We start from the raw sequence: 17,526 nt of genomic DNA on the forward strand, positions 1-17,526 counted from the left end.
CCACTATTTTATAGAAATCTATTATTATGCTGATAATTGATTGGTTAAATGACTGACTGCTTAATTGATTGATTGGTTGGTTGATATATTGCTTTATTGATTGATCTATGTACCTACCACCAGCATCCACCTTGAGACAGCGAAAGAGGCTCGTCTGATGATGAACAACGAGTTCATCATCCCCGTGACCGATGAGACGCGCTCCATCAAGCTGTTCCCTGACGAGTCCAAGAGACACTCTCTACCCGGGGTAGGCCTCAGCGCCTCGCTGAAACCACGCCTCAACTTCTCCCCTCTCTCCTTCATCACCACCAAGAAACAGCAGCACCTCTACAGGTCAGAGGTCAATTACTTTAACTTCACTTGTGTAGTACTTTTCTATCAAGCTGTAATGCTTTCAGACTTCGGGCTCACGTACTATTTTAAATAATTTCAAATACTTAGTCTTTGGCTTGATTGAGCTTGCCTCGCTTACTGGACCAATAGAATAGTGACAAAACTGTAAACCCCGCCCATCTGGCACTTTAGACAGACTTGAGCAAAACGCTCAAAGTATTTGAAAGATTCCGAACCCTATTTATGTTATACAGGTTTTGTTTTTTTACTACTTTGACTTACATTTTTATAGTGTTATACTTCTAATGCCTTGGGTACGACAAATTAACTATTAATAAAATACATTATTATAATGATTCGTCCAGTCCCCAGATCCCCCTGGGCACCCTGAAGGAGAAGGCCATCAGTATGCTGACTGAGGCGGTGCAGGCAGGAGGCAGTCACATCAGAGACCCAGTAGGGGGCAGTGTGGAGTACCAGTTTGTCCCCATCCTCAAGCTGATCGGAACCTTGCTGATCATGGGGGTACTCACCAGCGAGGAGGTGAGGTTTAGATCAGTTGGTATGGTGTGTGAGTGTGGCGCTATAGCAACACCAGGGTCGTATTAACTATGACCGAAACGAAAGCAAACGGATTGGAACAGTTCTGTTCAGTCTGCACTAATGAATACAACCCAGGGTTGTGGGTTTACTTCCTGCTGGGGTGACATATAGAAAACATGGATGTGCTGCCTGTGCTTGTAACGCCAGTCTAGCTCTTCCTCCTCCTCGGACGAGGAGAGGAGAGAAGGATCGGAGGACCAATGTGCAGCGTGGTAATTTTCCATGAATTTAATTAACACAAAGACAAGATACTGACAAACTAATACAAAACAACAAACGACCATGAAGCTACAAACGAAAGTGCAATACACAAGCTACTAACGTTAGACATAGACACTATGCAAAATAACAAACTAACTAACCGTCACAGTCCTGTGTGGCACAAACACTGACACAGGAAACAACCACCCACAATCCCCAACACAAAACAAGCCACCTATATACACTGCTCAAAAAAATAAAGGGAACACTTAAACAACACAATGTAACTCCAAGTCAATCACACTTCTGTGAAATCAAACTTTCCACTTAGGAAGCAACACTGATTGACAATACATTTCACATGCTGTTGTGCAAATGGAATAGACAAAAGGTGGAAATTATAGGCAATTAGTAAGACACCCCCAAAAAAGGAATGGTTTTGCAGGTGGTGACCACAGACCACTTCTCAGTTCCTATGCTTCCTGGCTGATGTTTTGGTCACTTTTGAATGCTGGCGGTGCTTTCACTCTAGTGGTAGCATGAGACGGAGTCTACAACCCACACAAGTGGCTCAGGTAGTGCAGCTCATCCAGGATGGCACATCAATGCGAGCTGTGGCAAAAAGGTTTGCTGTGTCTGTCAGCGTAGTGTGCAGAGCATGGAGGCGCTACCAGGAGACAGGCCAGTACATCAGGAGACGTGGAGGAGGCCGTAGGAGGGCAACAACCCAGCAGCAGCACCGCTACCTCCGCCTTTGTGCAAGCGGGTGCACTGTCAGAGCCCTGCAAAATGACCTCCAGCAGGCCACAAATGTGCATGTGTCTGCTCAAATGGTCAGAAACAGACTCCATGAGGGTGGTATGAGGGCCCGACGTCCACAGGTGGGGGTTTTGCTTACAGCCCAACACCGTGCAGGACGTTTGGCATTTGCCAGAGAACACCAAGATTGGCAAATTCGCCACTGGCGCCCTGTGCTCTTCACAGATGAAAGCAGGTTCACACTGAGCACATGAGCACATGTGACAGACGTGACAGAGTCTGGAGACGCCGTGGAGAACGTTCTGCTGCCTGCAACATCCTCCAGCATGACCGGTTTGACGGTGGGTCAGTCATGGTGTGGGGTGGCATTACTTTGTGGGGCCGCACAGCCCTCCATGTGCTCGCCAGAGGTAGCCTGACTGCCATTAGGTACTGAGATGAGATCCTCAGACCCCTTGTGAGACCATATGCTGACACATGCACATTTGTGGCCTGCTGGAGGTCATTTTACAGGGCTCTGGCAGTGCACCTCCTTGCACAAAGGCGGAGGTAGCGGACCTGCTGCTGGGTTGTTGCCCTCCTACGGCCTCCTCCACGTCTCCTGATGTACTGGCCTGTCTCCTGGTAGCGCCTCCATGCTCTGGACACTACGCTGACAGACACAGCAAAGCTTCTTGCCACAGCTCGCATTGATGTGCCATCCTGGATGAGCTGCACTACCTGAGCCACTTGTGTGGGTTGTAGACTCCGTCTCATGCTACCACTAGAGTGAAAGCACCGCCAGCATTCAAAAGTGACCAAAACATCAGCCAGGAAGCATAGGAACTGAGAAGTGGTCTGTGGTCACCACCTGCAGAATCATTCCTTTTTTGGGGGTGTCTTGCTAATTGCCTATAATTTCCACATTTTGTCTATTCCATTTGCACAACAGCATGTGCAATTTATTGTCAATCAGTGTTGCTTCCTAAGTGGACAGTTTGATTCCACAGAAGTGTGATTGACTTGGAGTTACATTGTGTTGTTTAAGTGTTCCCTTTATTTTTTTGAGCAGTGTATGATTCTCAATCAGGGACAACGATTGACAGCTGCCTCTGATTGAGAACCATATTAGGCTGAACACAGAAACAGACAAACTAGACACACAACATAGAATTCCCACCCAGCTCACGTCCTGACCAACACTAAACAAGCAAAACACATAAGAACTCTGGTCAGGACGTTACAGTGCTGTAAGTGGCTTTGGATAAATATAGTGTCTGTTAAATGGCATATACAGATGGATAAATATAGTGTCTGTTAAATGGCATATACAGATAGATAAATATAGTGTCTGTTAAATGGCATATACAGATGGATAAATATAGTGTCTGTTAAATGGCATATTCAGATGGATAAATATAGTGGCTGTTAAATGGCATATACAGATAACTGCCAAAATAAAGGAAACACCAACATAAAGTGTGTTAATAGTGCATTGGGGTACCACGAGCCAAAACAGCTTTAATGCACCTTGGTATATCTTCTACAAGGGTCTAGAACTCTATTGGAGGGATGTGACACCATTCTTCCACAAAAAATTCCATAATTTGATGTTTTGTTGATGGTGATGGAAAGCAGTGTCTCTGGTTCCGCTCCAGAACCTCACTCAAGTGTTTCCTTTATTCTGTCAGTTACATGTATGGGATGTATATTTTAATTATGTGGGATTTTTTTTCATGTACAAGGTGAGGCTGATCCTGCTCCTCATTGACCCTAATGTGTTCGGGGAGCCAGAGGAGGAGGTGGAGGCAGCATCAGCAGTAGAAGGAGAGAAGGAGGAGTTGAGCAGCAATGAGGAGAAGGCTGTGGAGGCTGGTGAGGAGGAGACCAAGGAGGTCAAACCGACCGTGAAGGGACTGCTGGAGAAGACACTGCCTGAGTCTGTCAAACGACAGGTAGGAGAGAGAGAGCGTTTGCGCACACACACACACACACACACACACACACACACACACACACACACACACACACACACACACACACACACACACACACACACACACACACACACACACACACACAGAGTTTCTCACACACTGGCAGAGTTGGCGTTTGGTCCCAGGCGTTCGGTCCCAGGCGTTCGGTCCCAGGCGTTCGGTCCCAGGCGTTCAGTCCCAGGCGTTCGGTCCCAGGCGTTCGGTCCCAGGCGTTCGGTCCCAGGCGTTCGGTCCCAGGCGTTCGGTCCCATGCGTTCGGTCCCAGGCGTTCGGTCCCATGCGTTCGGTCCCAGGCGTTCGGTCCCAGGCATTCGGTACCAGGCGTTCGGTCCCAGGCGTTCGGTCCCAGGCGTTCGGTCCCAGGCGTTCGGTCCCAGGCGTTCGGTCCCAGGCGTTCGGTCCCAGGCGTTCGGTACCAGGCGTTCGGTCCCAGGCGTTCGGTCCCAGGCGTTCGGTCCCAGGCGTTCGGTCCCAGGCGTTCGGTCCCAGGCGTTCGGTCCCAGGCGTTCGGTCCCAGGCGTTCGGTCCCAGGCGTTCGGTCCCAGGCGTTCAGTCCCAGGTGTTCGGTCCCAGGTGTTCGGTCCCAGGCGTTCATTCCCATGCATTCAGTCCCAGACGTTCAGTCCCAGGCGTTCAGTCCCAGGCGTTTGGTACCAGGCGTTCAGTCCCAGGCGTTCGGTACCAGGCGTTCGGTCCCAGCTAAATGGATTGTTAGGAAATTGATGCCAATAGTAAATTGGCTGCAGTAGCGTTGAACAGTTTCGTGACCCCACAACAAGGTGTGAACAAGCCCCCCGCCAGCCGAAAGTATTTTGGGTTTTTATATGATTATTTGTTTGACCATGGGGCTGAGAGAAACAGGTTTTATAGCTAATTTCCTGCTATTCTACACATTTTGCCATGAGGCTGAGAGAAACATGTTACAGTTTTATAGCTAATTTCCTCTAATTGTAAAAAATAAATAATCATGGTTTATGACATGTTCATATACTATCTGGGGGGGCGACCTCCGGTTGGACCCACCCCCCCCCAACAACAAAAAAATATGAATAATTGTGGGTCCCCCGCCTAGCGAGGGTTGCGGGGATCGGTGCTATGCCAATGAGTGGCTGGCTACTCAATCAAGTTGAATGTACCAGCAAAATCGTTACCAGCAAAACTACTATCAGCAAAAACACCAACTGTACTGAATAATATTTTGGTGATCAGATAAAGCTATAATTGGTACATCACATGTAACAAAAGTAGTGAGGTGTGTAATAACTATAGTACTGTATTGTATATGGAATACTGACTGAAATACCCCTCTCTACTAGATGTGTGAACACCAACTTTATCTCTCTCCTGTCTACTAGATAATACTAACTTAATCTCACTTTGTTGGAATTAAAGAGCAATTCACAACTCAATTCAGAATTGACCCCAACCCTGTCGTGTACTGTACTACACGGTACTGTCCATGATCCAACATGATCTAACTCTCTCTTGTCTCTTCCTTATCGACTAGATGTGTGAGCTGCTGCACTACTTTTGTGACTGTGAGTTGAAGCAGCGTATCGAGGCCATCGTGTCTTTCTCAGACAGCTTTGTGTCCAAGCTGCAGTACAACCAGAAGTTCAGGTACAACGAGTTGATGTTGGCCCTCAACATGTCTGCTGCCGTCACCGCCAAGAAGACCAAGGAGTTCAGATCACCTCCTCAGGAGCAGGTACTGTTCTCGTCTTTCTTGTCGTTTTGTACAAAAACCTACCGACATTCAACCATGTTGTTAAGAAGAAGCAGTTGTTCTGTTTTGTTTTGTTTTTGTTTCAGAATCTGAAAAAAAACTGTCATTCAACTATCTTTATAGAAATTTGAAAAGGGCCAAATCTGCCATAAAATGATGCAAGGTCACAGAAAATAAAACCTTCTTTAAAAACATTTTTTAAATGAAAAAGCTACGTTTCAAAATTCAAGCACAGCTAGAACCCTCAAAAATACCAAAAGTCAGGGCCCCGTTTGACTCTTCTAAAGCCTTAAATCAAGACAGACAGATGCCTGTGGTACTCAGATTCCCTGCCTGACCAAAATAACCCCCACAGGGTTTTCTCATTTTCACAACAACAGATGTTAGACTAATCTGTCTCAAACAACCCAGCCTCTCACAGTGGTCCCTGGTGGTGGCTATACTGATATGAGGTTCCTTCAGCTTGGGCGTTGAGTCAAACTGTAAATAATCTGTCAACGCATCACATTCTTAACCGTGTCGGGAATGCAGAAATATCTCACCCTGTGTCCGTGGTTTTGACTAACTTGCAAATACAGCCAGCAGTTTAAAGGTGCAGGAATATAACTTGTAAATGCATCTGAGGGTTGCTTTAGCAGGTGTGTCTTAGCAGGTGTGTCTTAGCAGGTGTGTCTTATTAACAGGTGTGTCTTATTAGCAGGTGTGTCATCTTAGCAGGTGTGTCTTAGCAGGTGTGTCTTAGTAGGTATGTCTTCTTAGCAGGTGTGTCTTCTTAGCAGGTGTGTCTTAGTAGGTATGTCTTCTTAGCAGGTGTGTCTTCTTAGCAGGTGTGTCTTATTAGCAGGTGTGTCTTAGTAGGTGTGTCTTAGTAGGTGTGTCTTATTAGCAGGTGTGTCTTAGTAGGTGTGTCTTCTTAGCAGGTGTGTCTTAGTAGGTATGTCTTCTTAGCAGGTGTGTCTTATTAGCAGGTGTGTCTTAGTAGGTGTGTCTTAGTAGGTGTGTCTTATTAGCAGGTGTGTCTTATTAGCAGGTGTGTCTTATTAGCAGGTGTGTCTTATTAGCAGGTGTGTCATCTTAGCAGGTGTGTCTTAGTAGGTGTGTCTTATTAGTAGGTGTGTCTTATTAGCAGGCGTGTCTTATTAGCAGGTGTGTCTTATTAGCAAGTGTGTCATCTTAGCAGGTGTGTCTTAGCAGGTGTGTCTTAGCAGGTGTGTCTTAGCAGGTGTGTCTTAGCAGATGTGTCTTATTAGCAGGTGTGTCTTAGCCGGTGTGTCTTATTAGCAGGTGTGTCTTATTAGCAGGTGTGTCTTAGTAGGTATGTCTTATTAGCAGGTGTGTCTTAGCAGGTGTGTCTTATTAGCAGTTGTGTCTTATTAGCAGGTGTGTCTTAGCAGGTGTGTCTTATTAGCAGGTGTGTCTTAGCAGGTGTGTCTTATTAGCAGTTGTGTCTTATTAGCAGGTGTGTTGGTAATGTTCAAATACCATTCAAAGGTAAGTAGCTCCAGCACACTTCACTTGCAAAGTGTCATGTTTATACTTGTATTTGTATATAACATCAGGAGATGCACAGAGGTAGTAGGGCTCTCAGATACTTAGAACCAATGATCTATGATCTATTAAACCTCCATGTAACTGTTTCTCTTTCCTCACTGTTCCTGGGAGCTGAGTGGGAGAACATTAGAGAGAGAGAGAGAGAGAGAACACCTCCTACCAACACGATGATGAGCGCACACACACACACACACACACACACACACACACACACACACATCTAGAAATTGAGGAACATTACTCTTCCAGTTTCCGGGCCAGTCTTTAACCCAGTACAGCTCCTGTTTACACAATACAAGAGTGAGTCAGACTGTAATTAGACCTGCCTGTTAGCACACACACACACACACACACACACACACACACACACACACACACACACACACACACACACACACACACACACACACACACACACACACACACACACACACACACACACACACACACACACTGGCCCATGAGCTCCCCACTGTTCTCCTGTTCACACTTCTAATAACACTCCCCTACAGCTGCTAAGCCTATGCTGATCAATCTCTCTACTGCTAGTTATCAAATACACTGATCTGTGTTTCAGAAACAAGATGTCTGACACTGAAATGGTCCTTCTGCTGTCCCCATATGAGAACCATTTGAAGAACCCCTTTTGGTTTGAATGTAGAACCCTTTTTGGTTCCATGTAGAGCCCTTTCTACAGAGGGTTCTACACGGAACCCATAAGGGTTCTGACTGAAACCAAAACGGGTTCTACCTGGAACCAAAAAATAGTTATCCAATGGGGAGAGCCGAAGAACCCTTTTGGAACCCTTTTTTTCTAAGAGTGTACTCACCAAGACCTCTTTATTCCTCGATGTATTTTATTTATTTATAATTTAATTTTTTATTAAGAAACTGTAGTGCCAGAAATCGAATCAAAACACTGGCAACATCCTCCAAGCCCGGATCAGGGACTCAATTTAATTTATAGTGAGTCTTTTTTATAGTTAGCATATGCCTCTTCACATATAGCTAGCTACTGTAACGGCAGTCGTAATCCTCCTCCTCGGACGAGGAGAGGCGAGACGGATCGGACCAATACGCAGAGTGGCTAGTTTCCATAGTGGTTTAATAATTAACAACAACAATAGGCGATACAAAATAACTACCGTGACAGTCCTGTGTGGCGGAACACTGACACAAGAACAAACACCCACAAAACACACGTGAAACCCCGGCTGCCTTAACCTGTCTAGGCTGAGGGTGCCGCTAGCGGCACTCCCCCCCACCCCCACTGAAAAGGCAGAGCCGCGAAATTCAAAAAAAATATTTTTTTAAAATATTTAACTTTCACACATTAAAGTCCAATACAGCTAATGAAAGACACAGATCTTGTGAATCCAGCCAACATGTCCGATTTTTAAAATGTTTTACAGGGAAGACACAATATGTAAAGATGTAAATCTATTACCTAAAAACACATTAGCATAATCCACCATCTTTTATTTGTCCACCAACACCAGTAGCTATCACCAATTCGGCTAAACTAAGTGTAACGGTCCTGACCTGTTTTATGTTGTTTGTTGTATGTGTTTAGGTCAGGGCATGTGTTTTGGGTGGGCAGTCTATGTTATCTGTTTCTATGTTGGTTTTGGTTGCCTGGTATGGCTCTTAATTAGAGGCAGGTGTTTTGCGTTCTCCTCTAATTAAGAGTCATATTTAGGTAGGGTGTTCTCACTGTTTGTTTGTGGGTGATTGTCTCCTGTGTCGTCGAATGTATGTACCATACGGGACTGTTTGGCTGTTCGTTTATTTTGATGTCGTCTGTTTCCTGTCCGTGAGTTTACGTTTAGTTATGTAAGTTTATGTTCAGGTTTCGTCGACGTCGTTTTCTTGTTTTGTAAATTTGAAAGTGTTTTGTTTTTCGTGTTGCCATCGTCGTATTGAAATAAAAGATGGCTTATTTCCCAAATGCTGCATTTTGGTCTGATGATCCTTCTCTCCTCTCCTCGTCCGAGGATGAGGAGAGAGACAGCCCTTACACTAAGATATTTATAGCCCCTAACCAAGAAAAAAACTAATCAGATGACAGTCTGATAACATATTTTTGGTATGGGATAGGTTTTGTTAGAAAAATGTGCATATTTCAGGTAGATGGCATAGGTTACAATTGCACCCACCGTCACAAATGGACTAGAATAACTACATAGAGCAACGTGTTTACCTACTTACTAATCATCAAACATTTCGTAAAAATACACAGCATACACTAATCGAAAGACACAGATCCTGTGAATACAGACAATATTTCAGATGTTCTAAGTGTCTTACAGCGAAAACACAATAAATCGTTATATTAGCATAGCACATGTGCAAACATTACCCCAGCATTAATTCTAGCCAAAGTGAGCGATAACGTAAACATCGCCAAAATATATTATTTTTTCACTAACCTTCTCAGAATTCTTCAGATGACACCCCTGTAACATCACATTACAACATGCATATACAGTTTGTTCGAAAATGTGCATATTTAGCCACCAAAATCATGGTTAGACAATGTGAAATGTAGCCCAGCTGGTGAGAAAATGTCCGTGCGCCATATTAGACAGTGATCTACTCTTATACATAAATACTCATAAACGTGACTAAAAAATATAGGGTGGACATCGATTGATAGACAATTTAATTCTTAATACAATCGCGGAATTACATTTTTTAAATTATCCTTACTTTTCAATACAGTTTGCGCCAAGCGAAGCTACGTCAAAAAACATGGCGTCCTAAGCCACTAACATTTTTCGACAGAAACACGATTTATCATAATAAAAATTTCCTACTTTGAGCTGTTCTTCCATCAGTATCTTGGGCAAAGGATCCTTTCTTGGGTCTAATCGTCTTTTGGTGGAAAGCTGTCCTCTTGCCATGTGGAAATGCCAACTGCGTTCGGGATGAACTGGAAGCGTACCCAGCGATTCACAGCGTTTCAGAAATAAATGTCCCAAAATCGCACTAAACGGATATAAATTGCTATAAAACGCTTTAAATTAACTACCTTATGATGTTTTTAACTCCTATAACGAGTCTTAACATGACCGGAGAAAGATTACTCCCAACACTAATGCTTGGAACAGGTGCGGGTCGGTGTCCTCCACGCGCGTGACGCACCAAGAAAAGAGTTGCTAGCTACAGGGTTTTTTAATTTATAGTGCCTGTGAACGCGCAATCGACCCCATTCAAATCGTCATCACGTAAAGGCATCCAGGGGAAGACGTAAGCAGTGTCCGTATACTCATAGCAATAACAGTGGCCTTTTAACTGACTCCAGATCAGGGGCCAAAATTTCTGAAATCTGACTCCATGTCAGGGAAATTGCTGTAGAATGGGTTCTGTTCCACTTAGAGACAAAATTTCAACTCCTATAGAAACTATAGACTGTTTTCTATCCAATAATAATAATAATATGCATATTGTACGATCAAGAATTTTGTGGGAAGCCGTTTCAAAAATTACACGATTAGCATAAATAGTGACAACAGCGCCCCCAGCCTCAACAGGTTAATATGATTCTCAATCAGGGACAACGATTGACAGCTGCCTCTGATTGAGAATCATACCAGGCCGAACACAAAACCCCAACATAGAAAATCACACATAGACAGCCCACCCCAACTCACGCCCTGACCAACTAAATAAATACAAGAAAAAGGAAATTGGTCAGGAACGTGACAGCTACCATATGTTGTGTGTGGTGGATTATTCTAATCAAGTGAGAGAGACTTTGTAATTTCTTCAAATAATCATCTTTATTCAACATTGATTAATTATTACAATAATTACACTGGTCAACCCAACAGTCTTGGGCCGAGAGCCTACGATTTACAGACCATGCTGCTTCTTATATAGCTGATACCAATAATGCTTAGTCATGGCTGGTTCAACCCCTACCCTATAGATTGAGGGGGCACCATAAGCCACTTTTATGGTTCATCCTGTGGTCATCTACTTCTGGTGCAATCTACCAGGTGCCAGGATAATTAGGAATACTGAGGCCTTTGTTATGTTCCTCCAGGCTCTCTCTATCTCGGTGACACCCACCACATCTGATCATTGGAATGCCAGCTGTAGGTTTTTAGGCTCCTCTTGGTTTACACAGACATTGAATAGAACATAAATGTCTTCCTGTTTAGTTAACCTGTCTAGGACTGGGGTTACGCTAGCTGTTAATTCTTGTTAATCCAGCCACTGTGTCTGATTTCAAAAATGCTTTACAGCGAAAGCTCCACAAATTATTATATTAGGTCACAACCAAGTCACAGATAAACCCAGCCATTTTTCCCGCCAAAGAGAGGAGTCACAAAAAGCACAAATAGAGATACAATTAATCACTAACCTTTGATGATCTTCATCAGATGACACTCATAGGACTTCGGTAAAGTTCATATTTATATCAAAAAATCTTATTTTACATTGGCGTGTCAGATTCAGTAGTTGCAAAACATGCAGTGATATTGCAGAGAGCCACATGAATTGACAAAAATACTCATAATAAATGTTGATGAAAATTCAGCTATTATACATGAAACTTTAGATACACTTCTCCTTAATGCAACCGCTGTGTCAGATTTTAAAAAAACTTTGCGGAAAAAGCATAATCTGAGAACGGCGCTCAGATCCTTAACCAGCCAGAGAAATATCTGTCATGTTGGGTAGTCAACATTATTCATAAAGAAAATTATAAAAATTCACTTACCTTTGATGATCTTCATCAGAATGCACTCCCAGGAATCGCAGTTCCACAATAAATGTTTGTTTTGTTCGATAATGTCCATCATTTATGTCAATTTATGTCCAATAGCTTCTTTTGTTAGGGAGTTTGGTAAAGCGATCTGGTCCATTCCGACGAAACGTTCAAAAAGTTATATTACAGGTCGAAGAAACTTGTCAAACTAAGTATAGAATCAATCTTTAGGATGTTTTTATCATAAATGTTCAATATTGTTCCAACCGGAGAATTCCACTTGTCTGTAGAAAAGCACTGGAACGAGAGAAACCTCTCAAGTGAAAACGCTTGACTGAGAACCAGGCTGTAGGCAGACCCCTTAGTAAAACATCTCTCATCCGGCCCCCCTTCACATGAGCAGCCTGAAACCACGTTCTAAAAACGGTTGACATGTAGTGGAAGCCTTAGGAAGTGAAAAAATACCCATATCCCAAAGTGTATTCGATAGGGGTGAGTTCAAAAACTACAAACCTCAGATTTTCCACTTCCTGTTTGGAATTCTTCTCAGGTTTTTGCCTGCCATATGAGTTCTGTTATTCTCACAGACATGATTCAAACAGTTTTAGATACTTCAGAGTGTTTTCTATCCAATAATAATAATAATATGCATATATTAGCATCTGGGGCTGAGTAGGAGGCAGTTCACTCTGGGCTCGCAATTCATCCAGAAGTGAAAATGCTGCCCCCTATCCCAAACAAGTTTTAAGTATATAATCGTCAAATATCCAACAAACATCAGGTAAATATGTAGTTTTTCTATGACAGGTGTATAGCAGGTGTAGAATGTCTCCTATCTCCTCATAGCATCCTCTATAAATGATGTCACCAAGCTGGAGGTAAAACCATCCAGACCAATCTCCTGGATCAAACAGATGTGATGTCATAGAGATCTAGGGAGTAGGGATTGCCTCTCAATTTCTCTGTCTGAGTCTCTCTCTGTGTCAGTTTCTCTGTCTGAGTCTCTCTCTGTGTCAGTTTCTCTGTCTGAGTCTCTCTCTGTGTGGATTGCCTCTCAGTTTCTCTGTCTGGGTCTCTCTCTGTGTGGATGGCCTCTCAGTTTCTCTGTCTGAGTCTCTCTATGTGTGGATAGCCTCTCAGTTTTTCTGTCTGTTTCTCTCTCTCTCTCTCTCTCGCAATCTCCTACTCTCTCCCCCTCCCTCCCTCCCACCATCTGTCCATATAGATCAACATCCTGTTAAACTTTGCTGCTGGGGAGGACTGTCCCTGTCCTGAAGAGATTCAGGAGGACCTCTACAAATTTCATGATGAGCTGAGACTGCACTGCGGTACAATGTTCACACACACACCACACACATACATGGGCGCACACGCATACGCAGAAGCACATGTACGCAGGCACGCACACACCTACTTGCACGCACACACACACACATACACACACACACACACTGACAGTTAAAAGACAAATCCTAACTTGAGATGCAGGCACATACTATAACTCACAGATCTCACATTGACATCAAATCAATATATAATTTCAGTTATTCATTCAAAAATTTATCCCAAAGTAACAATGACTCCTACATGACATGATGACTCTTGACTGGCATCAGTATCAATCAATAGGTTGACAGGTTCAATAGTGATTGTATATGTTAACTGTAATAACAAACTCTAGGTCTACATCAGGGCTGCCCAACCCTCTTCCTGGAGATCTACTGTCCTGTGGGTTGGACTGATAACCTACAGGACAGTAGATCTCCAGGAAGAGGGATAGACTGATAACCTACAGGACAGTATATTTCCAGGAAGAGGGATGGACTGATAACCTACAGGACTGTAGATCTCCAGGAAGAGGGATGGACTGATAACATGCAGGACAGTAAATCTCCAGGAAGAGGGATGGACTGATAACCTACAGGACAGTAGATCTCCAGGAAGAGGGATGGACTGATAACATGCAGGACAGTAAATCTCCAGGAAGAGGGATGGACTGATAACCTACAGGACAGTAGATCTCCAGGAAGAGGGATGGACTGAAAACTTACAGGACAGTAGATCTCCAGGAAGAGGGATGGACTGAAAACCTACAGGACAGTAGATCTCCAGGAAGAGGGATGGACTGATAACCTACAGAACAGTATATTTCCAGGAAGAGGGATGGACTGATAACCTACAGGACAGTAGATCTCCAGGAAGAGGGATGGACTGATAACCTACAGGACTGTAGATCTCCAGGAAGAGGGTTGGACTGATAACCTACAGGACAGTAGATCTCCAGGAAGAGGGATGGACTGATAACCTACAGGACAGTAGATCTCCAGGAAGAGGGATGGACTGATAACCTACAGGACAGTATATTTCCGGGAAGAGTGATGGACTGATAACCTACAGGACTGTAGATCTCCAGGAAGAGGGATGGACTGATAACCTACAGGACAGTAGATCTCCAGGAAGAGGGATGGACTGATAACCTACAGGACTGTAGATCTCCAGGAAGAGGGATGGGCAGCCCTGGTCTACATGAACCTCTATGTCAAAATGTGATTGAGATATCTGAGTTTAAATCATCCTCCCAGTCCTGCCCTTCATATTTGTTTCTGTCTCTGTCCCTGCAGGCATCCCAGTGGAGGAGGAGGAGGAGGAGGAAGACACGTCTATAAAGGGTCGTCTGCTGGCCATGCTCTATAAGATCAAGGGACCGCCCAAGAAACTAGAGGAGGAACCTACGGAAGAGGAACAGGCTGCTCCCAGTAAGATACCGTCTCTCTGTGTGAACCAAGACAACACATTACAGTTTTTTCCAACTGCTTACAGACGTTTTCAAACGTCTCCTTTTTTCAAAACTCTACACACAATCCTCAAAACTCTACACACAATCCTCAAAACTCTACACACAATCCTCAAAACTCTACACACAAAATGAAAAATGCCTCACATCTCCTTCAAAATGTAAGACAGCATTCAAAATGCCATAAACACATGTCAGAATGAAGCATTTGCATCAAATGGCAAACACTGCTTTCATAATAGTACATTTTTGGATATACCATGTAAAAAACTGTTGTTCTAAATCTAAAGCTCTTTTGTCTTTCATAGGCTTATATCTACATTTCAATACAATGTTCTACAGTGAAAGTAATCTGCTGAGAGGGGTAACAAGTACACTGTTAACACCAATGCAATGTAGAAACAGAAAATATTTATTAGGCTAAACATTACTGTTGTATACAGTAGCATACAACAAAACCATAAACATATGGAAACCAAAAGTATATTCTTTAGAATACAGTAAAGAACACAATGTGTATGGTCCCGGGGGGGCAGTCCAGGAATTGGTAGGGGGGGGCGGGGGGGCAGTCACCAGTGCTAAGCTACGCTTCATCTCTTCTCCGGCCTGGGTCTGGCCACAATACTTCGTCCACATCACAAGATATGTTTTCTCTTGCCAAACATCGAGGGAAGTATCTCCTAGCATGGAGTATCCAACCTTGGACAGAGGCAACCTCTATGTCCCCACATGCGTCCTCCATTGCCTGGAGAAGCGGCATGCGGGCATAGGGTTGGCGATCATACACTTTCCAGCGCCAGGCTGAGAAGAATTCCTCTATGGGATTTAGAAAAGGTGAATATTGGGGTAGGTACAAAACTACAAATTGTGGATGGATGGCAAACCAGTTTTGGACCAGAACAGCCCGGTGAAAACTAACATTGTCCCATAAAACCACAAATCTAGCAGGCTCCTGATCTGGATCAGGGACAAGCATTGTGTAAATTGCATCCAGAAAAGTGAGCATATTGGCCGGTGTTGTACGGACAGTGTGGCATTGTGATGGAGGAACCCGTTTTGAGTGATGGCAGCACACATAGTTATATTACCCCCACGCTGTCCAGGGACATTGGTAATTGCCCTCTGTCCTATTACATTTCTTCCGCGGCGCCTGGTTTTGGTGAGGTTGAAGCCAACCTCATCCACATAAATAAATTCATGGCGAATTACATGGGCATCCAGCTCCAATACTCTCTGTAACAGACAAAAGGACATACAGATGAGTAAATATGGTATGTCTGAAGTACTGGAAGTAGTGTTGCATACATACCTCTACAAAGTCATGTCGCATATTCTTGACTCTGTCAGAGTTTCTCTCAAATGGCACGTTGTAAAGTTATTTCATCGTCACTCGGTGCCGTTGGAGGATGCATTGTGTGGTCGACAGGCTTACAGCATTGATGTTGTTAAATATGGTGTCATTATTCAAGATATGCTCTCTTATCTCTCGATTCCTAATTGCTTTGTTGGCCAAAACCATATTTATAATTGCAGTCTCTTGTACATCTGTAAACAAGCGTCCTCGTCCTCCATGATGTCTTTGCCTTTCCACTCGGTACAGAATTCAAACACAGTATGTGTTCAGCATAGGAACTGTAAACAATGTACAAAGAAATGTAGTACAGCATGATAACCAACCTCATTCATTCAATGCAGTGCAGTAAATGGATGGCTAAGGGTTACAAATGTTCATGCAATACTATGCAGTCATACGTATTTTACAGTACATTACTGTAATGCTAAAATAGTCATTAGATAGTTGCATACCTGTTCTCCTTTCTGAAGGTTCGATTTAAGGACGCCAATGTAAATCGACTCAAGTTGGGCTGGACTCTCAGTCCAGCCTCTCTCATGGTCAAACCGTGGTTGATCGCATGATCAACAAGTGTTGCCCTAATCTCATCAGAGATGGCTCTCCTTCCTTCTCTTCTTTGCCCTCGTCCTCTTCTTCCTCTTCCTCTCCCTCCTACTCCTCTTGGTCTCTGTCCATTGTTGGCATCCATTAATCAAAACAGGTAATCTGACCTTTGACCTATTTATAGGCCTATACTACAGTAAAGCAGTGATTGGTTAGTGATCAGTTAACCTGTCTAGGATCAGCGTGGCGCTAGCGGCACACCCCCCCCCCCCACTGAAAAACCAGTGCCGCGAAATTCAAAAAAAATATTTTTTTAAAATATTTAACTTTCACACATTAAAGTCCAATACAGCTAATGAAAGACACAGATCTTGTGAATCCAGTCAACATTTCCGATTTTTAAAATGTTTTACAGGGAAGACACAATATGTAAAGATGTACATCTATTACCTAAAAACACATTAGCATAATCCACCATCTTTTATTTGTCCACCAACACCAGTAGCCATCACCAATTCGGCTAAACTAAGATATTTATAGCCCCTAACCAACAAAAAAACTCATTAGATGACAGTCTGATAACATATTTATGGTATGGGATAGGTTTTGTTAGAAAAAAGTGCATATTTCAGGTAGATGGCATAGTTTACAATTGCACCCACCATCACAAATGGACTAGAATAATTACAATGAGCAACGTGTTTACCTAACTACTAATCATCAAACATTTCGTAAAAATACACAGCATACACGAATCGAAAGACACAGATCCTGTGAATACAGACAATATTTCAGATTTTCTAAGTGTCTTACAGCGAAAACACAATAAATCGTTATATTAGCATAGCACATGTGCAAACATTACCCCAGCATTGATTCACAGCAAAAAGAGCGATAGCATTATCCCCACCAAAATGTATTAATTTTTTCACTAACCTTCTCAGAATTCTTCAGATGACACTCCTG

At 43.4% G+C, this 17,526-nt stretch overlaps 1 protein-coding gene across 2 annotated transcripts in view; it reads left to right on the top strand.

Annotated features, from left to right (window-relative positions):
• Positions 1-17,526, top strand: part of LOC129825507 (ryanodine receptor 3-like) — a 275,528-nt gene that overhangs the window by 155,886 nt on the left and 102,116 nt on the right. For both annotated transcript variants that reach the window (XM_055885660.1, XM_055885661.1), the window contains 6 exons: positions 124-336; positions 702-879; positions 3,624-3,833; positions 5,383-5,583; positions 13,095-13,197; positions 14,491-14,625. In XM_055885660.1, coding sequence (XP_055741635.1) covers positions 124-336; positions 702-879; positions 3,624-3,833; positions 5,383-5,583; positions 13,095-13,197; positions 14,491-14,625 — 1,040 coding nt within the window. The remainder of the gene's footprint in view (positions 1-123; positions 337-701; positions 880-3,623; positions 3,834-5,382; positions 5,584-13,094; positions 13,198-14,490; positions 14,626-17,526) is intronic.

The sequence above is a fragment of the Salvelinus fontinalis genome, chromosome 27 (assembly GCF_029448725.1).
Source record: "Salvelinus fontinalis isolate EN_2023a chromosome 27, ASM2944872v1, whole genome shotgun sequence".
NCBI classification, from domain to species: Eukaryota; Metazoa; Chordata; class Actinopteri; order Salmoniformes; family Salmonidae; genus Salvelinus; species Salvelinus fontinalis.